A 27,637-nucleotide genomic window follows, 5' to 3' on the forward strand; every position below is an offset into this window, starting at 1 on the left:
GCCCATAACGGTCGTGATGCTCCATGCTGTCAGTGTAGGGTCCGTACACCATACACAGCCCCGGAATGAGAAGCCAATAAAATGCTTGCAATGGCAAACGCTTTTTGGTCAGAACGACCAGATGATCATATTGACCAATGAGAAGTGCATCTGAGACTTCCACTAAGGTATTCCATAAGAATGAAGGGTTTCTCACTGGTCAGCATAGTTGGTTGGCCAATGAATTCTTGCCATTGTGAGCACTATGATGGATACTCACTTCAGGGCTGTGTATTGTGGTGGACAAAGCACTACACTGCTGTGTGAAGTGGGGTTCAGAGGGGTGGCCAGGATGTTTGGAAGTAGTTCATCTTTTCCTTTTTTGTGTAAAGGTGAACTTACCCTTTAAAATGAACATATCTTTAAATATTACACATCGTAGTAATTAGTAGTGCAGATGTCAGAATTACTGCTACCATTATTATATTAAGTAAACAAGGACCTCTTACTTACCGTAAAATCCATTTCTATAATGTTCATTGACAGACACAGCTCCTGAGAATCTTGACCAGTGCGTTATACTGCCCCCTACAGGGGTAGGACACTAGGCCAGAAAAAAGGTTTGACTACGCCTATGGGCAGTCGGTATACTCCTTCTCTCTGCTATAGGTACTCTGTTTCGTCACAAGCAGTGTCATAAGTATTACAACTCCATAGAGGGAGGGTGCTGTGTCCATCAATGAACATCAGAAAAATGGATTTTATGGTAAGTCAAAAATCCAATTTTCTCTTTCATTCATTGATGGACACAACTCCTGAGAATCTTGACCAGTGGGATGTCCCAAAGCAGTGTCAAAACATGAGGGGTGGGAACAGCAAACAATTCCCCAATGCTAAACAGTAGCCAACCAGGTAAGAGGCGCTCAACAAAAAAACAGCTGGAGCCCACCTGAAAATACCACCCCCAAAGAGGGAACAGACATCCTAAACAGCAGCCTGCAAAACCTTACAGCCAAAAGAGGCATCCGCAGATGCCAACACATCCACTTTATAGAAATATATGAAAGTGTGCACCGACGGCCAGGTAGCTGTCTTGCACACCTGCGTCACTGCCGCCTGAAAATGGAAGGCCCATGAAGCACTGAGCGCCCGAGTAGAGTGCGCCTTCACGGGGAAAGGAGGAACCTGACCCTTAATCGAACAGGCCTGTATCACCATCTGTCTGATCTATCTAGAAATGGTCGCAGAACAAGCGGACAGTCCTTTTTGAGGCTCATTTGTGAGCACAAAATAGTAAGTCCGACTTCCTAAAAAACTCTGAAGCTGCCAGGCACATCCAAATTGCCCGAACCACATCTAGGGCATGCAACACAATTTCCTTAGGATGTTTTGGCCTGGGACACAGGGAAGGCAACACAATGACCTAATTCAATTGGAAATCAGAGACAACATTAGGAAGGAATGATGGAGAGGGGCAAAGAACCACCTTATCTTTGTGGATCACCAAGTAAGCTTCTTGTTCCACCCTAGTGATTGACAGGGTGTGGCGTTGTCCAATTGAATTCGCACTGGAAACCCCTGGAGACAATCTGTCCAGTGATTCAGGCACAGTCTGATCACTCAGAGTTCCAGGACATTGATCGGGAGTCAGGACTCTTCCAGTGTTCAAACACCCTGAACGGAGCTCTGGCCAGGTTACCTACCCACCCAGACAGACTGGCATCTGTGGTGACCACTGTCCAATACAAGGGGAGAAAGGATTTGCCCTGATGAAGAGCTGGAGAGCGAAGCCACTATATCAGGGACTCCTTTGTTCCCTGACTCAGCCGGCTCTGATTGGCCAGAGACTTCGGACACTTGTCCCATTTGGCCAAGATCTCCCTTTGCAGGGACCTCATATGGAACTGTGCAAAAGGGACTGCCTGGAAGGTAGAAATAACCAGGCCCAGCACCTGCATGCAAGTCCGGAGGGATGACCACCTGCTGGACAGCAGGAGATGAATTGCAGCATGCAGTTTCTGGAGTTTGTCCAGAGGAAGGAACACTTTGGCTAGAGCCGAGTCCAGAGTCAGACCCAGATAGTTCAACTTTGTAGAAGGAACCAGAGCAGACTTCCGATAATTCATAAGCAAGCCGAACTCCCTCAGAGTGTGTATAGCGATTTCCCCGTTGTCCACCAGAGCAGTAGGGGACCCTGCTCGCAGGAGGTGGTCGTCCAGGTAGACCAGCATTGTGATTCCTCGCTGATGTAACAATGCCAGCATCGGGGCCAACACTTTTGTGATGTCCTGAGGAGTGGAGGTGAGACCAAAGGGTAGCGCCACAAACTGATAATGCTCCTCTCCCACGACAAAGCAGAGGAAGCGCTGGTGAACATATTGAAATGTGTAAGTAAGCGTCCTTGATGTCGATAGTGGCAAGAAAATCCCCCTGATGCAGGGATGCTACCACTGTGCGAATGGACTCCATTCTGAACTTCTGTACCCGCACAAAGCAGTTCAGGGCCTTGAGACCCAGATAGGACGCACCTTGCCATCTTTCTTTGGAACCCTGAACAGGTTTGAATAAAACCCCTGAAAACGTTCCGAGGTCGGAACTGGGACAATCACCCCCTGATGTAACAGGTCTTACACCGCCCCAAAGAGAGCTTGCAATCGGTCTGGGGTCAGAGGCACATTGAAAGGAAACAACCTCTCTGGAGTCTGGAGGGTAAGAATGAAACTTGATCTTGTACAGGGACTAGATCACTTTGTGGACCCACTCATCTTGCACCAAGGAGGTCCACGGGCCCGAAAACCAGCGAAGACGTCCCCCCACCTCAGGCACGGATGAGGGCGCACCTTCATTCAAAAGGAGCATTGTCCGTGGGTCTGGAGAATCCCGCTTTCAGATTGCCAGACCAAGGTCGCTTGGATCCTCCCGAAGAGGCCTTGAAAGGCTTTGAACCCTTGTCAGCCGACCCTGAGGGCCGAAAAAAATTCTTGTGAGCCAAGAAGGACGGGCCACGTCTATGATGAGGTTCCTTTACCAGCCTGCGGAAGAAAAGTACTCTTCCCCCTTGTGAGACTCGTAATGATGTCATCTAGGGTAGCTCCAAGCAGGCGATCTCCCTGAAAAGGGAGATCAGTTAAGGCTTTTTTAGAGGTCTGGTCCGCAGACCAACACTTGAGTCACAAAACACGCCTAAGGACCACTGCCAAAACAGACAGACAGTCTAGAAATCAAGGGAACCGCATCCAAAGAGGCATCACAGGTAAACTGCAGACCCTGGACCAACTGGTCCGCTAGCTCAGCAAAGGCAGGGGGGGGGGCTGCTCCCCCTTCAGGTCACGGCGTAAAAGTTTAGCCCACTCGGTCAGAGTTTGCGACACCAGGGCAATGGTGAAAACCGGCCTAAGTCCCGAACCCGCAACAGTGAACATATTGCGGGCCACAGCCTCCGATTTTCTGTCCGCCGGATCCTTAAAGGCCGGCGATTCATCAACCAGGATCATGGTTGCCTTTCTTAACCTGGAAACCGGGGGATTGACGACCGGTGGAAGAGTCCACTTTTTAAGGAGGGAGTCTTCAAAGGGGTACCTCATTGCAAATTGCTTAGGGACCACAAAGAGGAGTTTAGGTCGTTTCCACTCTTTTTCGAAAAATCTGTCAAAATAGGAGGGGAAAGGAAAAACCTTTGCCGCTCTAGACGGCTTGTGAGTGCCAAACGGAAGTGGTGCCCCCCGCCGCAGCTTCATCTGCATACTCCATTTTTAAAGTCTCCCGCACAGACACAATCAGTGCGTCCACCAGTGCCTTTTCGTGCGTGGCTACAGGTGTGGAGGAATCATCCTCACTATCTGAAAAATCAGGGCGCGGGACTGCAGACCCCTCAGGGTGGGCCACATCTGCGGTGGCCGAATCAGATTCAGATGAGGCAGGAGAAGGTGGGCCACCCAAAAGCCCCCTCAACCCGGGACACAAAGGACTCCAGGACCGACGTCAGTGCATTATTGGAGAGTTGGGACCCGGAGGGCCTGCAGCCTCTGAGAGGGGGTCAGGTGGAGAAACGTGCTCCAAAGACTCCATGAGGAATAGGGGGACCCCACAAAACATGCGAAAAACACTGCTAAGGGACATCCCCACCGCGCTGGTAACACCACCCGGGCTCCCACAGCTGAAATCGCTGCCCAGAAGGCTCCTCTGTAATGGCCGCCACTGATATCAATACCAGACCAATGCAAAATGGCCACCGGACTACACAAACATGGCCGCTGGTCTATACACAATACAGGCCAAAAGAAATCCCTGGGGCCCAGGCAAGGCACAGAAGGGAAGGGGGAACCAGGCAGGAGCCCCCACCAGGTACAGCCCCCCTCCTCCCCAGGTCGCTGGTGGCACACCTGTCTCCATCACCAGCACAGCGCCCTGCCCCAGCCCAAGCCCCAGAAAGCAGACCAGACCGCCACACTACCCCATGATAGGAGGGGAGGGGGGGCTAGATGACCCACAGGGACCACCAGAGTACAGGGGGGCCTAATGGGAAGGAGGGGAACCTGGGGGTCCGAACACTTCAGGGAGGGGCCCTCATCCACCCAGCATGCAGTTGATTGTAGATCTCACAGGAAAAAAAAAAAAAAAAAACAGGAGAAAAAATCTATTTGAAAATAAAAAATTGCCAGGATCAGAGATACCAGCAAGGAACTAGGTCCTTACTCCTGTACCTATAGCAGAGAGGGGGAGTATACCTCGTGGGACTACCCATAGGCGTAGTAGAGCCTTTTTTTCTGCCTAGTGTCCTACTCCTGTAGGGGGGAGTATACCCACTGGTCAAGATTCCTAGAAGCTGTGTCTGTCAATGAACAAAAGAGAAATTTTAATTTAATTTATCTTAGCTATCTTAGAACATAGGTAACAGGTGCATTATCTCTTTAGGCCTCCGGTGCCCAACCTGTGGCCCCTTGGTGATTTTTGTTGGGCCCATAGGCCCCCTGAAGTCAGCCTAGCATTGATAAGCTTGGTTTCTGTAAAAAAGAAAAAAAAAAAAAAAAAAAAGGTTGTCTAAAACTTAATTGGGCTTGGTTTGGTTGAAACCCTGAAGTTAGCTGTCTTTGCTGGTCCAATGAGTTGTTGGGGGAGGATTCCCACCACAGAGCTGATGCACATGAAGCGGTGGGGGGATGCTTGTGAGATCATTGACCCAATATATGATGTCACCGGAATCTCTGTCTCTTTGTATATGTGTAGCTGTGTAGCTGCGGAGCTACTCAGCAATGGCAGCGAACGTCTGGGTTCCAACCAAACCAAGCTCAAATACGGTGTTTACTCAGGCCAGTAAAAGAAATATATTAATTTGACTTTCCATGTATGTATTTTTTTACTCTAATCTTTTATATATGGGGCTGTAAGAGGTAGAAATGGAGAAGAATGAATTTGTAGTTTTGAAAGTGCTGTAATTTTAGTAATCTAGAGAAGTGTCCTACAGCATGTTTTCTTTTTGTGAGTGATCATGGTTGTTAAGCCTTATTCTCTCCCCCCCACACACACATAAACTTCTCGACCCTTCCCATCTACCAAACCACACTTCATTCATATTTCCATATTCAGCTTATTGGCGTTCACTGAGATGAGCCCCACCTCTTTTACTGTACAAAACCCAAGAAAGTCCAGCTAAAAATAGGAACAGATAGGCTAGGATACACCGTACCTGATTCAGATATATCATCCCAGTATGGCGAATCAAATTCATACTCTGCTTTTATGATTTGATTGAAAAGCTCTGAGTCGTTTTCATCGTAGAAAGGCGGATATCCACACAGTCTATGAAATAGTAACAACTTGGTAAACATTTATTCATCCATTTAGTTACAAATCACTTTAAAATGAAACTTTGACCTATGGCCAGACTATAGAGGTTCATGTATTTATGTATTCCTAAAAAACAGTGCTTTAAAACAAGCCCTGACTGACCTCTGTATCTAAAGGAACTGTGGTGCAATTCATCCTTTAAGTTTCCATCTGAAGCACTGAAGTTGTTCAAGTCCTTACAACAGCAGCTCAGCTCACCATTCCTCTCAACCAGAAATGATGGGGTTGTTTACACTTCTGGCTGTCAATGCCCCTGTGAAAACCGATCCACCACTTTTGACAAATGGCTCAGAGGCATCATATCTCCTCTTTGACACCTGTTTTAACACTTGAAAGCCTGCAGCACCACAATGCCAGCTTGTGCATTACACGCAGCTGCAGGGTGGTTGTGATGTGGCCCCATTGACTTGAGTGTGCTGTATTTGGCAGCAGTACTACCTGCTAAAGTGGACACTGCAGGAGTGGTAGGATGGGTGAAAACCATGACAGAGTTCTGACTTCAGAGATAAAAGTCAATATTTTCACATTGGGCGCCTCCCATTTATTGCCTGCTTGGCTCTCTGGATTAATAATCATAGGCATGAGCACCTCCAGAGCTTTGACATTCCCTTCGTCTGTCCTATAAAGAGAAAGGCTTACCTAAAGAAGCACTATCATTGTTTCTGTTTTTTTTTTTTGCTGTTCTATCCCCTATGGGGCAAAATACTGCTGTTATAAAGCAGTTGTCTCCTAAGTTGTTATTGGATCAGCCATGATGGCAGGAGGGGAGAGGGGGCAGATTGACCCCATAGCTAGGGTTAGGAAGAACCTAGCAACATGGGACAAAATACAACATGTACTTTGTCACATGGGAGACAGAAAAAAAAAAAAAAAAACTTCTTTAAGTTCAACTTCTTGAGAATGCCTGCAGTCTATATATTGCCTAAATACCACCCACCTACGATCTGTTCCTGAAACATGACGCTCTCAGAGTTACTTACAGAAGCTTCAGTTATGTAAAAAATGTTATGTTTTCCTAGAGTTTGCCTTGTAAATGTAATAAAATATATCATAAGGTGGATTAAGACACATGAGAAGAGATGGAAAGTATCAGGGTCTTAGACCCCGTGGCGACCTGGTCGCCTGACAGGTCGTCGTAGGTCGCCTGCTATAGAGAAGCTGTGGACCCGTTCTAATAGGAGCGACACAAGTCGCTCCGACTTAGAAAAAGGGTCCTGAGCTTCTTTGGGGGCAACCTGGAGCGACCTACATTGACTTCAATGTTATGAAGTCCGTGCCGGCCGCTCCGAGGTCACGGTGCGAGCTGCGCACCGCGACCTGTGAGGTCGCCCCGGCAAGTCGGATCGCCCCAGTGTGAACGGGGTCTTATGGAGACTTTATAAAAGAGAGAGACAGAGACAAAAACACAGGGGCAGAGACACAGAAACACAGAGAGAGACAGACAGAGAGAGAGAGAAAACACAATAAATGAATACATAGACTTCAAAATTAAATATGATATAAGGTACATTTTTGAGTAAAGCGTTGCTCAAATAAATTACGTAACAATAAAAAAAAAATGTAATTCCTAGGACTGCCCAGGTAAAACATTTAAACATTTTTAATTGCGTTCTTTTGAACGTTTTTAAAGGTTTTCATGGGGCAGTCCTAAGAATTAATTTTTTTTTTTATTTTGAAGTAATTTTTGTAAAATAAAGCTTTTTTTATTAAAAGTGTTTTGGTTTATTTGGCCAATACCCTATGCTTACTCAATTTGTTTCCCCTAAATCATCTGAGATATATGTGACACAGCCAATAGGAATCAGTACTGGGCAATACCTACAGAATGTACGAGATGACACCTAAGGCCCATACATCAACAGCTTTCCCATATGGCTTCTGCTCCAGGAGTTCAGGGGCTGCAGATGCAAAAAAAAAAAAAACGAAAGTTAGACCATCCTGGTAACAGTGTTTCTACAAACCTTCCAGGACGGCAACAAATTAGAGATGAGAGGCTCTGCCCTACAGAAAACACAATCAGTTCACAGCTGTTTAAAAGGCCCCACCCTTCCCCTTGTCCCTCAGTTGTAAAATAGTAATTCTCCCAACCGGTCTACAAGGGGTGTACATTCACTTAGGTATTTGCCACCTTTAACTGGGTGGGAAGTAAGCCTGCCATCCTGGAAGGTTCGTAGAAATACTGTTACCGGTAAGCCTAACCGTCAGTTTTCTCCTCTCACTTTCCAGGACGGCAACACATAAGAGGATAATCAAGTAACCGCAGACCTACCTTAGGGTGGGACCACTGCCTGCAAGATCTTCCTGCCAAATGCCAGGTTTTGCAGCCCATTTTAAATCCACTCCATTATGACTGATGAAGATATCTTGGATCAAAAGGCTGATCAGCAGGTTTGCCCCTCCGATGTCCCTGCCTTCTCTGCTTCGGATGCAGGACCTATGTGGAGGGGGATCTTAAAGATGGAATCAGAAAACCTGTGAAATCAGTAGGTTAGATGGATTGACTGCCTAAACCATCTTGCAATCGTGGCCTATCATGTCTGTATCACTTCTTAGCGCCACTAAAAGGACTAATCCAAGACTTGCTCTGTGAAACAAGGACACTACTTTGATCAACAAAGAGGATCTGGCTTAAACACTACTCTGTTCAGGAGAATGATTTAAAAAGAGGCTCCCTAACAGACAAACCTTGGAGGTCCCCTTTAAATTATTATTTCTTACTTTTTCATAGTGATGGGAAAAGGGAAGCCCACTTAAGGGAATAGATTAAGGGAAGGTTATTCCCTGGACTCAGAAAGCTGGACAGGTATGTACCTAAAGTATACCAACCTATGGCTTCCCTCACATCTGAATGTTGGCATGTCAGATGTGAAAATGCTCTATATACCAAAAACTCCCTATACCCCTGCCCGAAAATGCAATAAAATTAAGTGGAAAGGAGCTTGGTAAAATAATGTTTTTAACCATTCCGTAGAGACCAGGTATCCTACCAGATGTCTGAAACCATAATCCACTTCAACACCATTCAATGCCTTTTGATACTGATGAGGAAAATATTAAGCAGATCCCTACTTCAAATTAAATCCATAGCAGTAGTGGAACATTCGCATTGGCTTACTACAACCAGTTATGCTAAGATAGTGATATGAAGGATAGATATAGAACTGTAAACCCTTTTGGAGGTGGTTATAGGGGTCAGATAAGTTCTGATACTGCATCCTTAGGCCATAAAAACCTTATGAACAAGGTCCTATAAAAGGAGGAGGTTTTATAACCTTCTTCCAGTGTCCTACAATCCTACCAGGTTTCAAGCAGAGGGAATGCCTCTGGTATGCCTGAATGTAAGGGACTGAATTTTCCGACATGGAAAAATAAGGTCTGAAATAAAAGTGATACATGTATAACTAATATCACAAATATAGAAGATCATAGATTGTGCGTTACTGACGCACAGCACCAGAAAATAGATGTAGACAAAGGACATATGCATAGACAACAATGTCAGCCAGATAGACCAGCACAGAAAAAACACCAACAACCTTCCAAACTGCAAATTTCTAATGAGCAATAGGATAAAGTCAAATAACCAAAATTAAAGGAAAAAGATACAAACTTCAAAGTTGTGAATTTCTGATTAGCAACAAAGTACAGTTATATATCAGAAAGACACTAATACACTTCAATGTTGTGCATTTCTGATTAGCAACAAGGTACAGTCATAACAGAAAGACACTGACAATGTTGTGCATTTCTGATTAGCAACAAGGTACGGTCATAACAGAAAGACACTGACAATGTTGTGCATTTCTGATTAGCAACAAGGTACAGTCATAACAGAAAGACACTGACAATGTTGTGCATTTCTGTTAGCAACAAGGTACAGTCATAAGGAAAAAAAAAAGTGATACATGTAGAACTAATATCACAAATATAGACGATCATAGATTGTGCGTTTCTGACGCACAGCACCAGAAAATAGATGTAGACAAAGGACATATGCATAGACAACAATGTTGTGTATTTCTGAAGTGCAGCCAGATAGACTAATGCCCCATACACACGTGCAGATTATCTGCAGACTTTTGTCTGCAGACTTACCAAAACCATATAATATGAGGTCAAACCTAAACACTTTCAATTTGTATGCAATCCGGCAGGCCCTTGCACTACATAGAAAAGGTAAGTCTGCAGACAAAAGTCTGCAGATAATCTGCATGTGTGTATGGGGCATAAGACTAAAGCCCCGTACACACACGCAGATCGTCGTCATACAAATGTTCATCTTTTCTCCCCGGGATGTCGGTGTCTGTTGAAAAGTGCAAAGACAGCACAAGGACAGCACAAGAATTTTGTCTGCAGACTTCAGCTGACTGCAGAAGTGATGTCATGTAATGGTTAACTTTCCCTGTGTTTTTTATTTTCTGAGCATGCCCAGTCTTGCAAATCTGCGGTCTGTCGGCTGATTTCTGTACTGACAGGCAAACAATTGTCCGTTCTGGTGTCCGCAGACAAAAATTTTCATGTTTGCAAGAAAGACTCTTGTCCGCAGATTGTGTGCAGACATCTGTCGGAGGCACCATACTAACACGCATACAATCGGCAGATCTTTCGTCCGCCGACGTTTGTATGAAGACGATCTGCGTGTGTGTACGGGGCTTAACACAGAAAAGACACCAACAACCTTCCAAACTGTGAATTCCTATTGAGCAATAGGATAAAGTCAAATAACCAAAATTAAAGGAAAAGATACAAACTTCAAAGTTGTGCATTTCTGATTAGCAACAAAGTACAGTTATATATATCAGAAAGACACTAAAAAATTTCAATGTTGTACATTTCTGATTAGCAACAAGGTACAGTCATAACAGAAAGACACTGAAAATGTTGTGCATTTCTGAATAGCAACAAGGTACAGTCATAAACAGAAAGACACTGAAAATGTTGTGCATTTCTGATTAGCAACAAGGTACAGTCACATAGCGAAAAGACACTGCCAACGTCAATGTTGTGCATATCTGATTAGTCATATGACCAACAGAAATATTGTTACCAAAATGTAAATGTTGTGCATTTTTTTTATTAGCAACGGGGTTCCAACATATAACCAACATAAATGTCACTAGCAACCTTTAATGTTATGCATTTCTTAAAAGCAACAGGGTACAGCCATATAACAGAAATGGTACTAACAAAATTTAAATGTTGTGCATTTTGATTAGTAACAGGGTAGTCATAACAGAAATGTCACTAGCAACCTTTAATGTTGTGCATTTCTGATTAGCAACAGGGTACAGCCATATAACCAACAGAGATGTTACTAACAAAATTTAAATGTTGTGCATTTTTGATTAGTAACAGAGTAGTCATATAACAGAAAAGTCACCGGTAACCTTTAATGTTGTGCATTTCTGATTAGCCCTAGGGGGGAACAGCCATATAACCAGAGATGTTACTAACAACATTTAAATGTTGTGCATTTTTGACTAGTAACAGGGTAGTCATATAACAGAAATGTCAATAGCAACCTTTAATGTTGTGCATTTCTGATTCAGCAGCCCGGGTACAGCCATATAACCAACAGAAATGTTACCAACAAACTTCAATGTTGTGCATTTCTAGGGTACAGAAAAATAAGGTATAATAGAAGGACACCCACAACCTTCAATGTTGTGTATTTCTAAAAAGCAATAAGAATCAAATAACCAAATTAAAGAGAAACGACACAAAATAAACTTCAATGTTGTGTATTTCTGATGCTCAACGAGGCACAGTCAAACCAGAAAAAGACAGACATCTTAGATTTGTGTATTTCTGATGAGCAGCAAAGCAACCAAACAGGACACAAACTTCAACTTCTAAACCTTCATTCACCAGAGGACAACCATGGTAGTTCCAAATAATGGAAGTCTAAAGCCTCGTACACACGCACCGATTGTTGGCCGTAAATTTTCGGTCAATGTCCGATCGGCCGATTGTCGGCTTGTTAGTATGATGCTTCCGACAACCGACTTTTCGGCCGAACAAAATCTGGTGTGCATGCTATAAAATTTTTGTTGGCCGTCAGCAGAACGGCCGATTGTTCCTCAGTCAGTACAGATTTCGGCAGACAAAAATGTGATGATCAAGACTGGGCATGCTCAGAGAAGAAAAAACACACGAAAAGTAGACCAGAACATGACATCACTTCTGCAGTTGGTTGTTGTTGGCCGACAAAATTCGTGTGCAGTCTAGAGCACATTTCAACCATCACAACAACACTGGACAAAAGACAGCCGATCGGTCGGCCAACAATCGGTGCGTGTGTACGAGGCTTAAGGTTGGTGCATACACCACAGTAGCAGTAGCTGTTTTCCCTACCACTGAATAAGAATGAGTAGGTGTAGTTAGCCCACACACAGGTGGGAGTGAGTCCAAGTCTCCCAGCATCTAAGATCTTAACGAGCACAGACCTAGAGATCAATTAAGTCAGCCTCAGGAAGAGGTGGACACAATCTTAGCCTGGAGGCAATCAGACACCCGTAGGGCTTAAAGAGCAAACATTAAATACAGGTTAGTATATGTAGCTCTTGTATAGAGGTTTGCACCAAGAAACCATAAATCAAGGGTTGCAGAAAAATATATTATGCTTCTAGTTCATCCAAAGGGTGGGCTGTAGCCCAAACCACAAGAGGTCCCAATTAACGCTTACACACCAACAGATCTAACAGCAGTGTAAGGAGGAAATAATATGTTGGAGCTTGTTAAGATGTTACACATTTTCTCCTTATGGGGTTGCTTGCTATGTGTAACATCTATGGGTACCCCTTACTGTGCCTCTCCACGATATGGGGAGGCAGGCTTTTAAGAGCAAAACAACTCTAAATGAACCATCTTGGATCTACGGGCTAGATTTATAGCAGCTGGCCTAATATATTCAGATTATCTGGTGTGCATTGCTGACCAGGGAAAAAAATCTGTAAAAATTACTCATGGAATCTCCAGGTTCCTGCAGACCACTTTACATCCCTTTCAATTAATCCTTTAGCAATGTCTAACTTGTTCAGTGGCAGAAATAGCCTGTGAGAGACTCTTTGTGTCTAACAGGTCTCACCCCTTCTCTAGATTTACCCTTATTGATGGTCAATGGGGTTTGTAGTGAGAGACTGGCAAATGAATGTTGCAATAACCCCAGTATCTCCAGGGTTAACCGGAAGCTGTGGACATTGGTCTAGCTGAAGTTTCTGGGTTTTTTGTTCCCAGGCCTAAGGGAAAGGATAGTAGAACCCTGGGAGGGAGTACTATCTCAAAAGCCAGAAACCACCTGGCTGCTATTAGGGATTCTGTAGTTAAGCTCCCAAGGCAAAGGGAAGTGCTCACCACTGTTGTCTTTCCCCTTTACCACAGCCACAGGGCTTGCTTCTCTATCCTCAAGGTCACATAAGGAGGACAGCGGTCAAAATCACCCCCCTCGAAGTTGCTGTCCCAACTTGCTGACCCAACTGCAAAGTTAGGCTGGCCATACACTATACAATTTTCTTGTTCAACTTTCCTTTAGATTTAGCAAAACCATGTAATATAGGGTCAAACCTAAACACTTTCAATTTGTATGCAGTCAGGCAGGCCCTTGCACTACATAGTTTAAGGTAAATCTAAAGGAAATGGAATAAGAAAATTGTATAGTGTATGGCCAGCCTTAGAGCCCGTACACACGATAAGAAAATCTGTAGGGAAAATTCCTCACTCTCACAGCCAGACCAATCTGTCGATTTTCGGATTGTTAGAATGGTGCTTTCGACAGCCGACTCCGACTTTTCGGCTGACAAAATCCTGATGTGCAGGCTATAAAATTTTTATCATTCGTAATACAACGTCCGATTTTCATCTCATTAGTACAGATTTCGACGGAAAAAAATCTTAAGAGCAAGACTAGGCATGCTCAGAGACGAAAGAACACATACAAAGCAATCCAACACATGACATCACTTCTGAAGTAGAATTCTGTTGTACGGGAAAATACATATGAAAATAACCTCTTCACTTTCCACATCAGACTAGCATGCCACAAAAAACGGATGACAGATCGTTCGATAATCTGATCGTGTGTACGGGGCTTTAGGCTGTGTGCTTCACATTGCAGCAGCAGCATACACACACCATCTGGGATCCAAATTTTTTCAGAGGGGAAAGGGGGAGGTAGCAGACAGCCTTTCTCCTCTTCTGCTGTCCCTTTTAGGGCATTTACCTAACCCTGACTTGCTCTTGCCCGCAGCCACCTGTGCCATCTTTCCATCCTTCTCCATGAGGTGGATCCAGACAGGCTTTACACTCTTAGCAGCCCTCTGGTTCTTGGTAGCTGAAGAGCCTGTCACCTTCCCCCCGCCACGCGGGTCCGGCGTCTCCTCCGCGCTTTACTCCCTCTTCCGGGTCGCGCTGTGCAAGCTCCGCCTCTTCCCTGTTCAGAACGGAAGTTCCGGTTTCAGAACAAGGCTTGGAGCGCACCCCTCATCACTGATGTTATGCTGCCAGCCCTTCACAGCATGGCACCCACTTGTATGTAGGGGAGAACAGGAGGAGACCTGAGCTACTGAGCAGAGCACCAAAGCGGAGGGACCACCACACTGTGTCCGAACCGCCTGTGCCACATCAAGAGGCGACCTGTGAGAAACATGAGGCACGCAGGTAGAGTGTGGCCCTCACCAGCGTTCCTAAATCTGCCTCACAGGGGTACCATCCGACTCTCTAGGTCTTCTGGTCAGAGAAAAAAAAAGAAACGTTTTGCTGTGGGAAAAACACAATCAATACTGAGGGAGGGACAAGGGGAAGGGTGGGGGCCTTTTAAACAGCTGTGAACTGATTGTGTTTCCTGTAGGGTGGAGCCTCTCGTGTCTCATGTGTTGCCATCCTGGAAGGTGAGAAGAGAAACAGCAATTTCATCAGTTGGGAAATCAAGCTATTCATTTTAAATGATAACTCCTATCCTCCTTTAATAAGACCACATTATCATTTTTTTTACCATAAAGCTACATTTTGATCATCAACTCGATCTAGTGGCCATAGTGCAGTATTCAACTGAGTGACGTATTTCAGGAACATGCCACATTATGGTCACTAGATGGAGCTGATGATAAGAATTAAAATATTAGAAACAGTGACATTCCTTAGCACTGTCAAATGGCTAGTTTTTTAGTCTTCAAATTTGTTCTTGATGTATCTGCAAGATTGTTTTGTAGTCAAGATCATTCAAAAGCCTGGAAAACGCTCTCTTCATTTCCATGAGTGGTAGAACTACTGTATATGATAACTAATTCTCAATGTTTACAGTCCTTACCCACATAACCTGGTGTCCCGCAAGCTGTGGCCATCATTCCACCATCTTCAATCTTGGAGAGGCCAAAGTCACTGATCATGATTTTGGAGTCTTCGAAAGGAGTTGCATAGAGGAGGTTCTCTGGCTGAAAGCATAAAGAATAAGCTGAAAAAATAAAGATATAGACCAGCCTTTCTCAACCTTTTCAACACAGAACCCTTGAAATAACTATGGTCTCAGAGAATCACTGCTAAAAATGACTATATCTATTACTCAAGATACATTAGTGTGATGGTCAGTTGAAAGAATGCTCCTTACACTTGTGGACTTTGGGAGAAATTACCCCCTTACACATAGCTAAAAAAGATTACTGGTATCAGTGGGAGCTTATCTGAGAGACATAAATTACTGGTAGTCATTGCTCAAGGAACCCTATGCAAAGATAGAGGAATATGATCCAAAGCAAACACAGTGAAGTGCCTCCATCCCTATTGGTTAATGCAAACAGAAAACAGAGGTCGTGGGACTTTAAATGAGGCAGGTCAGAAACTAAGAAATACAAAAATAGAATCTGAACGTAATAATTTATTATACATAGGGGAATTGATACAAATAGTGATATCAGTTACAAATATGATGAAGAAATGTATACAAAAAAGGCTGACACAAAAAAATACATATAGTAAAGGCATTTTTATAATAGTAATAAGATATATTCAGTAAAAAAGTACATGGTCGTCACTAAATGTTGCATCTGTGCATCTAAGTAGCTCTTCGCATTTCGTGGATCCCTGTCTACTCATCAGGAGCTTAAAGCCCAAGAATTACCTGTAAATGTATAATATGTAAGTTTGTATAGAAATACAAGAAATCTCAAAAAATAAATAAAAAATTGCCTAATCACTTACATGTCGGCATCAAAAATATACCCAGCATCTGGGGGAAGGGGGGGGAAAGAAACGAAAGCGCCAGGGCAGACATCTGATCCCGGGCCCCTAGTTGAGAAACCCTGATATAGACTGGCATGTGTGACGCTTCGGAAGCATGATTTTGGGGAACAATGTGGAAAGATTCTTGGAGTAAGAGTACAATAAATATTGTAAGTCCAGTACTCGAGGAAGTGAACCAGGACTGCAAGTGCAGACACTAAAATTAAAGACAAAGATGTGCACATAAACCATAAATACCTTCTCAGGAACAAGGGATCTTGTGAGGCGTGTATGGTCCTTTAACCGGGGGTCCTGACCAATGTTTTCTGTCAGTCTCCTTTGTCCACATGGGGTGGGTATTGAGGAGCGCCTAGTACAAAAGTTCATATCACTTATAGGGAATTTTTGTAACTTTTTTGGCTAAGAGCATCATACACAGCAAACTCATTTCAGGGCTGTCAAATCTTAGCAGCACTAAAAACTGCTGGCTAGACATAGTGCAGTTAAGATTTGACAGCTCTGAGGGAGGAGGAAACCTTTCCCCCAAAACGTGCTGGCTGTATTTGATGCTCTTCACCAGGGGTCTCCAAATTTTCTAAACAAATGGCTAAATTACTGTCCTTCAGGGTTTAAGGGGCCAGACTGTGGCTAGTGGGGGTAGAAATTGTCCTGGCATCAGTGGAAGTAAACAATGTCCCATCTTTAAAACTAGAGGTAGGAATAGTCCTCCATTCTTGGTGTCAGTGGTAGGAATTATGCCTCATTAAGCCCCATTGCTTGCCTCCATCGGGCCCCTGAGGCACTAGCAAATTGGCCCCGGCCGCAGTTTGGGGACCACTGCTCTTTACCAATAAATCATTTACAAAGACCTCTAAGTGATATGAACTTTTATACTAGGCGCTTCTCAATACCCATCCTGGAGTTTATTATCTGCTGAGCACTCTTTGTGTTGCAATCAGAAAGGTAGCAGCTTAGGACCAGAAAAAAGTCCACCCACACTAGTCCTTCATTATGGATCAACTCCTTTGAAGGAAGGTGCATCCCTCTGTATTTCCATTAAAACCAAAGTTTTTAAGGACGCAAGGGTGGCGTTGGGTTGGTTCAGTTGCATCTGCCAGAAAAGGAAGTTGAAGAGGAACTCCACTTGCACAGGATGCACTAAGAAATTCATCATGTGAGAGATTGTAGAACAGGGCTGTGGGCTGTTCTTCAGGGGAATGTTGGGACTAGTCCCTGGTGGAGATGGGAGGGAAGGAGAACATTTGCTCCATCTTTTGCGATAAAATGCTATGTGATTCTTATTTGAACCATGTGAACATTGAATCGCTCCATTTGGAATTTGGAAGAGAAGAACCAGCTACCTTTGTCCGATGTTGAATTTGTGTAACTTTGATTACACAAGTAAACAATTCCCCTTCCTAAATATGCATTCCTTTTTTTGCTTGGGGGAATTCTCTTGATGGAATAACTTGTGTTTTGGGGAACAAGGACAGGCATCAGTAAAGGCTCTTTAGTAAAGCTAGTTAACCTGGCTCTGCCAGGCTGGTTGCTGCCCAGTATTCCCGATGGAGTGATGTTGTGGGTGATGTTCTTCACACCCACTGGGTATTTTGGAAATCTGGGTCCCTGTGTATGGTGTCATGGGGGTCCCAGCAAGATTAGTATTAAGCCACAGCGAGGTCCTCGGTTGAAGCTCTTCCAGTGACTTGTGTGGAAGGGAGAGCCCAGTGTTCAGTGGGCAGACCTCAGACTGCCCTGAATTGAAGAGGAGAGGTGATCTGTGCCCCATGGGGGTTAGCTACTCCTCACGAAGTAACCCAATGTTACAAGCTTTTGACCTGTCCTTGCATCTTTCCAACAAGAATCAGGACCTGCCTGAAGACTTGCTCGATGCTAACAGTGCATACCCAGTAATTCTGATCCTTCAAACTATCCCAACGGAGAGAGTAGACTCAAGACCTACTCATGGGGTAATCTCCCAACAGGTTGGGAGTTACAATGAAAGCCTTCAGACCTCTCAGGTACCAGTTATTTGCTTATATACATAGAAACAGCTACATTGCAAAAAAAACTCAATTAGAAACATTGTTTTCCTTTATTAAGCTATCTAGGGCCACCACATTTTTTAAAAGGACACCGCTCCAGGCAAGCTACTGATTCACTCCTTTGATATTGGGTGTTGTTGGTCAGGCATATTCTTCCTTGAAAACCAATAAAGGGAAGCCCCACTTACACTTTTTTTTTTATTATTCAATGCTTCAAAAAGCTTTATTATTTATTTTTTTTTTTTTTTAAAGCCCGAAGCGTGTGAAATCACACTCAAAAAAGACTTAGCACCCGGTGCATAAAAAAGTGCACACACGCAAACGTGAACACACAAAAACTGCACAGGGTGTGCGAAATGGTCTGGCCTCCGAAGAGGTTGGACCTATACCTTGATCCCCCGGGGCGCAAGACTCCTGACAGGGACTGAGGTACTTCCTATGGTTTGCCTGGCCGAGACCTGGCAAACCCCGTTCTCCAGGGGGACTGCCGAAACAGCCCACCCCAAGTACTGGGTGGGGCTCCCCCGAAGGGAGACCCCCATGAGAGAGGGCGAACTAAGCCAAAAGGCCATGTCCACCCCTTCCCAAGACTTTCAAGGTAGGCCCAGAGACCCACACCGTACTCGTCGTGCAGGAAGAGAAGAGTGAAAGTGAAGTGACACACCACAAAGAAAAATACATACAAACAAAAAGGTGGGGAAGGGGAAGTGGAGGAGTGAATTAGTGCCTAAGTGAAAAACAAAGGCAGGCCTTCCGGCCGGAATAAAAATTCCTCTGGTCGAAGCCAAAAGGCCTTGCCCAAGAGGCAGGTGCTTAAAAAAGCTTTATTGTCACTTGGATACATACACCACAAACCAAAGAACTAAGCTCTCTGTCAGACCTTGCTTCCTCTCCTCCATTTCAGCCCAAGAGGGGCTTAGTCATAGAGAACCACCAAATACTTATTTTTCCATATAAAAAGACAGGGCATACTGGTGAAGGGCGAATTAATGGGGGAAAAAAGAGAATAGGAGGCATTATAGATAACAGAGGCTTGCTGATGTTCTTCTGAAAGTGCTAGCTGCCTGGCTATCTCCAGCTTTAGTACTTTCTAAGAACACTAGTCCAGAACAAGCATGCAGATTAGGAAGGTCAGAGGGACATCAGAAGTCCCACTCTGCATAACTGTGCTGGGTCAATGGCTTTGACAGTACTTAATCCACCAGATCAGTATGACAGGCAGGAAAGTCATATTTTCATAAGGAAATGTCTGAAATTGCAGCACCCATCATACCTCAGTAAAGTTTCCTTTAAAGGTTATTTCTGCTTTGCAAACAATAATAATAAAAAAAAAAGCCAACACTAATTGGTAAGCTAAATAGCACCCAAGTACTTAAGCTCAATTTGAGTCCACAATACCTTGAGATCACGGTGTACAATTCCCATATTGTGCAAGTACTGCACAGCATCCAGGACCTGTCGGATGAGCTGACTGGCATCCTTCTCTGTGTAATATCCTCGCTCAATGATGCGATCGAAGAGCTCGCCACCCGTGACTCTGCAAGAGAGATGTCATGAATCAGTGTGTTATCCCAGCAACATTCAAGATATTACAACGTCAATCAGAAAATAGGGGGGGATTAGGCAAGTCGGACTCCAGAGCGAGCGTATATGTGGATTAAATGTGCTTCAGCTGTCTACCTGAAGGTAGCAGATAATCAAAGCTGCCTGGGTCACCTAATCCGCTCTGTTCTGAGTCTGAGATAACATTTCAGCTGCACCTCCAAAGAAGAGTTCTGTATTTGTATACAACACCAAGAAGGAGTGAAGTTGGATATTTGGTTGTGTTGATACTTTTTTTGAGCGTCAGCCTCACTTGTTTTTCAGGTAAGCGGGGGTAGATATTACATTATATAGCCAAACATTTGTGGATAACGCTCCCATCAACTGGGTTCAGGGTTTTCCTGTGAAGGGTACTGCTAATGCTACAGCATACAAAGACATTTTAGACCATGGGTGTCCAACCTTTTGGCTTCTCTGGGCCACATTGGGTGTAGAGAAATTTTCTCGGGCCGCATATAAAATATATACTATAGTTAAGGTATATAAGTGATAAAACGCCGCTGCGCCCTCCCGTGCTGCCGCGCCCCCCCAGGCCCCCAGCACTAATTTAACACAACTAGTTTATGATCCCTTCCGAGGCAGCCTCTGTGGCTGTGCCCTCGACTCGACTTCCTTCCTCCCCGGCAAAAAAAAAAGAAATTGTCAGGGGGCAGTGGGCCGCAGGTTGGACATGCCTGTTTTAGACAATTGTGGACTTCCAAGCTTGAGACAACAGATTGGTAAACTCTTTCTGTTCCAGCAGGACTATACCCAGGGCTCTTGCTTGACTATTTCTTGCCCCAAGGCAAGACAAACAACCACCCCCCAGCCCAGCACGGGGGAGGTTGCACTAGTCTTGCCCAGGGCTCAGGTGACTACAACAGGGAACAGGGTCAGAACAGACTCACCGGGCAGGTTAGTTTGATCTATGTCCGGAGACCCTATGGTTCCTGCCTCCCCAGCTGTGCCCGCCTCGCCTGACTCCCCATGATTCCCTCCCCACTGTCCTGCTCAACTGTGCCTGCCTCGTCCGGATCCCTTCCCCACTGTCCTCCTCAGCTGTGCTCACCTCGTCCGGATCCCCTCCCCACTGTCCTCCTCAGCTGTGCCCGCCTCTTCCAGATCCCCTCCCTACTACTGTCCTCCTCCACCTCCTCAGCTGTGCCACCTAGTCCAGCTCCCTATGATTCCCTCCCCACGGTACTCCGTCTCCCCAGCTGTGCCAGCCAGACATTCTTCAGTCCCTTGTGTTCCCCAGGCCAGGCTCTAGAGGGCACAGCAGCCGTAGCTGCGCCCCCTAGGCAGCAGTGCGCCCTAGGTGGCTGCCTAGTTCCCCTAGCGGGAGCACCAGCCCTGTCTATACCTCTTGATAATTCTGGTGTGAAAAACCAAAAAGGAACTGATTAGCTAAGTGTTGCAGAAAGGAATAAAACCCCTGTGATGCCAGTACTTAGGAGAGTCAGACCGCAGCTCTCAAACACTTGGCTTTCCTGTGGTCTGACTTGTCACACTAAACACTGGTCTCTCGTAGCCATTGATATGCGTCAAAACTCTTGTAAGGAGATTTATACAGTATTGTATTAAAATACAAGGATATTAAAATCACAACTTTTTACGCTTCTCATATACCACCAAGACAGTTTTCACTTGTTACTGGGCATAAGCCTTTTCCTTGAGCATTTTGCACTTTAGCTTCTTCAGAAGATCAGGAAAAGGGGAGTTCTACAAATATTGTAATAACATCCTAAATAGAAAAACATATATACACAGATCTTACAGATCTTATATATACACAGATCTTATTATGATCCTAATTAGAAAAACATATAGACACAGCTTGTTATGAAAACAAGAACTACTTACAGTTCCATTGCCAAGTAAAGGTGAGTGGGGCTCTCATAAATATCTTCCAGGGCAACAATATTTTTATGTTCAATCCTACAAAGATAAGAAAGACAAATCAAATTACTTGGAACAAGTTTTGTTTTTGTTTTCTTTAATCAAAAACAGTTACAGCATCCAAAATGAAAACTGAAGTAAATTAACAAGGCTTGATAGGCTGGGGGGGGGGGGGGCGTTTGCCCCTAAACCAAGCCTTCCAAGACATGTTGAGCTGGTGGCCCTAAGTTGAGATACTTCACAATTCAGACATTGATCTGAAATTCCCCCCCGCAGTTAATGACACATTCTGGGAGTTATATCGTTTCCCACCCCACTCCCTATTCAGACCTGTGATCATAGAATCTGGATACTGGAATATTGGAAAATGCGAAAAGGTGCTACAAAAAACCTTGCGCTTTACAACCACACATCTTTTACCATGCCCTCCAAATCAATGTTGTGTGTTGTATGCTATCTTTAGCCCACAGAAAACTTGCCCCACCATTAAAGGGCCACTTGGTTGTGTTTGCCTCCGAGCTCAAAGGTTACCAGTCCTCTGCTGCTTCATAGCCAACCTTCAGCTTCCTTGTACAAGCTAGTGACTTACTGGTAGAATAACATGCTTCTGACCCCAGTTACCCATAATATTTGTACATTTTTATGACTAGGATAAGAACATATGGTTGCAAGCTCCTAAACTAATGTAAGTGGCCTTTTGCATTCTCAAAAGGACCACAAGAATCTGTTGACACTATATTATAACTATATTGAAACACTTCCTCTTATGCTATCCAAAATAAAAAAAAATAAAAAAATGTTTTGCCTTTAGTTCTACTTTAAATTGGTTGTAAAGGCCGAATGTTTTTTTTTCTTAATGCATTCTGTGCATTAGGATAAACCCCCCCCCATGCTTGCCTGAGCCCATCTCTATCCACCAATGTGCACGAGTGCCTGAGCTATTGGCTAACTGACTTTGACAGCAGCAGGAGCCAATCAGGAGAGAGAGGGGGCAGGGCCGATCCGCAGCTCTGTGTCTGAATGGACACACAGAGCTGCAGCTCAGCTCGGGTGTCCCCATAGCAAGCTGCTTGCTCTGGGGGCATTCGGCAGGAGGGAGGGGCCAGGAGTGCCAAAGAGGGACCCGAGAGGAAGAGGATCTGGACTAATCTGTGCAAAACCAACTGCATAGAGCAGGTAAGTATAATTAAATAAAAAACAAAATGAGAATTTTGTAATACTTTTAGGCCTTATGGACACTGGACGTTTTTACAGCTGCTGTTTTTGGCATCAGACAATTTTTTCTGCAGCCAGTAAACTCCCCAGCATGTTATCCTATGTGTCCATGCACACATAGGCTGTTATCAGCGGTTTTTGGCAGGGGCCTTTTCTGGCTGTAAAAAAAAAAAAAAAAACAGAACTAGTGGGTTTTAGGAGGCATTTTTTAGCTGTAAAAATGCTCTAACTCTGATAAAAACTAAAAAACCCTGAAGAATGCCAAAAAACTTGGCTATTCGGCATTTATCAACATTTTTGAGCCATACATTTTTGTGGGAATATAGTTTTTCTAAAAGAAAAAAAAAAAAAAAGCTAAAAAATGCTACAGCTCAAAAAAAAAAAAAAAAGCTAAAAAAAACTCTTCTGCAAAAAAGCTGTAAAACGCATTCTACAGCTACAGCTTTCTACTGAAATTTAGATAATGTCCAGTGTGCATGAGGCCTTTGTAACTCCACTTTCATTGAGAAAAAAAAAAATAATCCTCTATGGGTGATCAATGTATATTTCAAGGATTTCCACTAACTTTGTTGTAGATTTCTCCTTGTTTCTGCTCTGAAGAAATAGTGGTTTGTTCCACTTTGTGTCTTTGGATACTAATTCTGAACGTGAGTGACTTTTTCATTATCAATCAGCTGATGCATGTAGAGTGTTTCTAATGAGGATATCAATCAGTGGATGCATGTAGAGTAGTCTAATGAGGAAATTTGCTGGGAATTTTACAGAAAATTACAGAGGCTGCAGATTGCAATAGAAAAGGTATTTTTTAATAACAGTCAATTAAAACACGTTTTGTGTAGCAATTACACAGTATATGCTATATTATTTTATTTTTTTTTAGTTATTTTTCCCCCACAAAAGTGAAGTTAATTTTTAAAGCAGTGTAATTCCCTGAAGTTGATTTGACATCAGCTTTTGGCAATCCCTATACAGCAGAACTCAGAACAGGGTTAGGGAGGAGCAGCACAAGCAGCCAATCAGTTGTGTGGCAGCACAAGAAACATGCTGTGTTACAGAGTTCGGTGCCGGATTAAACTCTGTTGAGGTCCCTACGTAGTCAAAACCTTGGGACCCCCCTCGCAGGTTTCTTGAACTTTCTTGTGTGCAAGCTCTAGTGAGATAACATTGAACTGAGTAGTGTGGACTTCCGCCGCTAGATGGAGATGACCATCACAGAGTTGTATAAACCTCAGCATTTGATGGGCAGAAATACAAATCCTTTGGCAGATGAATGTATTTCATGTGTGTATTGAGATTTTAGCCTGGAGAAAGAATCATCTATAGTTGGGCAAACAGAGTTTGGCCGAAACCCGCTGGAAAGTATTACACCATAGCAGGCCACTATCCTAAGTAGCTGTGGCTGTGGGATTTCCCATCTTAGTCGCACGTAACAAAGGGATGTGGGATCAGTGGTAAGTATGGCTATGTGGCATTACTATTCAGTTTTAAATGCAATAAAGCCTGCGGAATGTGAATCACAAATCCTTCAGCAGGCGTAACCATAGCTGTGCACATCCTATTGCATTGGGGTGTGCACCCCAAAGCTCAAACATACATACATGTTATATATACAGTATCTCACAAAAATAACACACCTGCTCCCCATTCACACATGACTTTGTAATACTAACAAGTCACATGACACCGGGGAGGAAAAATGGCTAATTGGGCCCAATTTGGACATGTTTACTTAGGGGTGTAAGCACTTTTGTTTGCCAGCGGCTTGTGTTGAGTTATTTTGAGGGGACAGCAAATTTACACTGTTATACAAGCTGTACACTCACTACTTTACATTCTAGCAAAGTGTCATTTCTTAGTAAAGGAGGGTGTCTCAATACTTTTGACAATATAATGTATATAAACACACACACACATATATAAAACATTTATTATATATAATATTTATATACACACTTAATGGCAGAACTGCTCAGAGGGAGAGATTTCCCATCTCCCCGCCGGCACACAGATGGCAATGCTAATGCGCACGGGGTGATTAGGGTGTGCCTAGGCACATCCGGAACACCCCCTGCACACACCTATGGGTAGAACAGTTCACAAATGAATATTTTAACTGTGCATTTAGCAATATGTCTGGATTTCAGCTTTTAAACATCGCACAATGTACAGCAAATTGATTCAAATATATATTTTCTCATGTGCTTAGGAAGTATTTTGGTTAATAACATGGAAAAGTTGTATACAAGGAAGGAGACTGTGCAGGTTCCTCTCGTGATCTGCAGGATTATTCTGCCGCTGAGTAATATACGATTTGATTGCGCTTTTTATGACATTTTAAGAGACATCTTTATTCCCCCCGATCTGTGAAATCTCACGTACATAATTATATGGTGGGTGGGTAGAGAAAAAAAAAAAAAAAAAGATGGACGTTGCTTTGAATAATTTCATCTTTCCTGGGAGACCAAGCACACAGAGTTCTAGGGTTTCCATAGCAACCGTGAAAGTTCTGCTTTTGGGCTAAAGTTTGAAGAAGCAATAGAACTGCTGAAAAAGATACATTTTGGATCAGATAACAGCTCACAAGGCCACATTAGATTTTTTTTTTCTTCCCCTTTTTGAAGAGTAAGCTTGTACAAAAGCTGATGTGTATTGGAGTTTGATAACACAGGTAGATGGATATCAGATGTGCTCTTTTTACATACAAATGTTTAAAACAGATAAGAAAGAATACTGAGAATTTTCTGTTGGTATCAAACTTTTTTTTTAAGCCAAGAGGCTGGAGCACCAACAAAGAAGCTGGTCACTGGAACTGGAATTCACAGGGCAATGGAAGAACGTATCACCTTGTGTACTGTGCTTGGCCGTTTTAGAAGTTATTTGGACATTTGGAAAGGTTTCAAATCCTAAACACGTTGTACCAATATGTTGTACCAATAGGAAAGTAAATTTGTTATTTTTCTGCTGGTATCAAACTTTTTTTTTTTTTTCTGGCTGGAGCATTGTTTATCATAATTGGAATTCACAGAGCAGTGGAAGAAAGTATCAGCTCATGTCTTTATTGGCCATTATAAAAGACCTCATATGCATGTATAGAAAGTTTTCTGTTGTAGCCAGATCTATGCTCTCCTTCTGCTGCTTGCCCCCCGCCTCTGTGCTGAGGAATCCAATTTGCAATCAGCAGGTAGGGGAGACCCACAGGAGCACTGGGTTGTGCGTGTTTTCAGCTTGGCGGTACAGGTTCGATCCCCTACTCATCCCCTGGGACCTCATTGCTGGGACCTGCTGATTGCTAAGCCATTGGGACAAAATTAGTCCCCTGGAGTGGTGAGCTAAACTACACTTTTAAATGTCCACAACACACTGTTAACACATTAGAGACTGCTCTTACTTAGCAGCCCACCTGCCATTCTTTGCCAACATTCATAAAGGGACTGCTTATGTGCACCACCCAAAGAAGGGCCTCACCAAAAGCTGGCCACCATTGAATATTAGGTGCGAGATACTCTCATCCACCTTCAGGAGTTACACCATACCCTAGAAACACATACGCTCACCCACTGCTGGGTTTGTATACATTGTGTATGCACAAGAACCCTATGATTCAAAGTTAGCTGACACAGTTCTAGAGACTTTAGTTGCACTTGTTATAGCTAAATTTACCTTGTAATTGTCTTTTGTGTGTCAGTTAGTTGGTTATTGATTGTTCATCTTTTATAATGCTCTTAAGTCTGTACATTTATCTGTTTATTGATTTATGTCTCATTTAATTGCATTACCTTAATACATTTAATCAATTCACCTCCATGTTGCTTGTGGCCTAATTTGTGTGCAATAATAAAGAGTGGTGGCTTACTGACTTTTAAGTCACGCAGGCGTAAATGGCTGCTATGACCAGACCAAGTGACCAAGTCAGTGGGGACTGAATGGTTAAGAGAGTCATAGCAGAACAGATGACCACCTCTTCGCCAGGGGCTCCTATGGGGGTAAGCGCTACACTGTTAAATGTTGAAAAGCTGCCAAATTCTTCAAGTCCTAATGCTTCTTTGTTAATTTTAGTTTTTTCATTTCACATTTAAAATTTGCATGAGTTTTTCCAGAAAGAAATGCAAAACTTGAAGGGATACAAGGTACAAAGTCAAACAATAGTTGTGCAAATAAATTGTACAGATTAAAAAAAATATATTGAGAATATTCCATTGGTGTCAAACTTTTTTTATGGCAATGAGGTTGGAGCACCAACAAAGACTGGTCATCATAATAAGAATTCATAATAAGGTAGCAAACAGAGCAATGAAAAATACCAGCTCATATATCTTGCTTGGTCATTAGAGAAGACCTTTGTTATATAGAAAGTTTTCTTCGGGTCTTAAACACTTCTTTACCTATGTTAGATACAAAAAAAAAAAAAAAAAAACCTAAATGTGATTTATTTTTCCAGAAAGAAATACACTATAATACCAATTATTAGTATTAGTATAAGTATTGGGACGCCTGCCTATACACGCACATGAACTTTAATGGCATCCCGGTCTTAGTCCGTAGGGTTCAATATTGAGGTGGCCCACCCTTTCCAGCTATAACAGCTTCAACTCTTCTAGGAAGGCTGTCCACAAGGTTTTGGAGAATGTTTATAAGAATGTTTTACCATTCTTCCAGAAGCGCATTTGTGAGGTCAGGCACTGTTGTTGGACGAGAAAGCCTGGCTCGCAGTCCATGTTCTAATTCATTCCAAAGGTGTTATAGCGGGTTGAGGTCATGACTGTGCAGGCAAGTCAAGTTCCTTCATCCCAAACTTGTTCATCTATGTCTTTATGGACCTTGCTTTGTGCACTGGTCCAAATCATTTGGTGGAGGGGGGA

At 43.5% G+C, this 27,637-nt stretch overlaps 1 protein-coding gene across 1 annotated transcript in view; it reads right to left on the reverse strand.

Annotated features, from left to right (window-relative positions):
* PNCK (pregnancy up-regulated nonubiquitous CaM kinase) overlaps nucleotides 1-27,637 on the reverse strand; it is a 161,716-nt gene that overhangs the window by 25,587 nt on the left and 108,492 nt on the right. The window contains exons 4-8 of the mRNA XM_082264521.1: nucleotides 21,528-21,602; nucleotides 19,482-19,620; nucleotides 15,131-15,254; nucleotides 7,649-7,724; nucleotides 5,666-5,778 (exon numbers count right to left, since the gene is read on the reverse strand). Of these exons, the coding sequence (XP_082120647.1) occupies nucleotides 5,666-5,778; nucleotides 7,649-7,724; nucleotides 15,131-15,254; nucleotides 19,482-19,620; nucleotides 21,528-21,602 (527 nt within the window). The remainder of the gene's footprint in view (nucleotides 1-5,665; nucleotides 5,779-7,648; nucleotides 7,725-15,130; nucleotides 15,255-19,481; nucleotides 19,621-21,527; nucleotides 21,603-27,637) is intronic.

The sequence above is a fragment of the Pelophylax lessonae genome, assembly GCF_965119305.1.
Source record: "Pelophylax lessonae genome assembly, chromosome: 7".
In the NCBI taxonomy this organism is placed as follows: domain Eukaryota; kingdom Metazoa; phylum Chordata; class Amphibia; order Anura; family Ranidae; genus Pelophylax; species Pelophylax lessonae.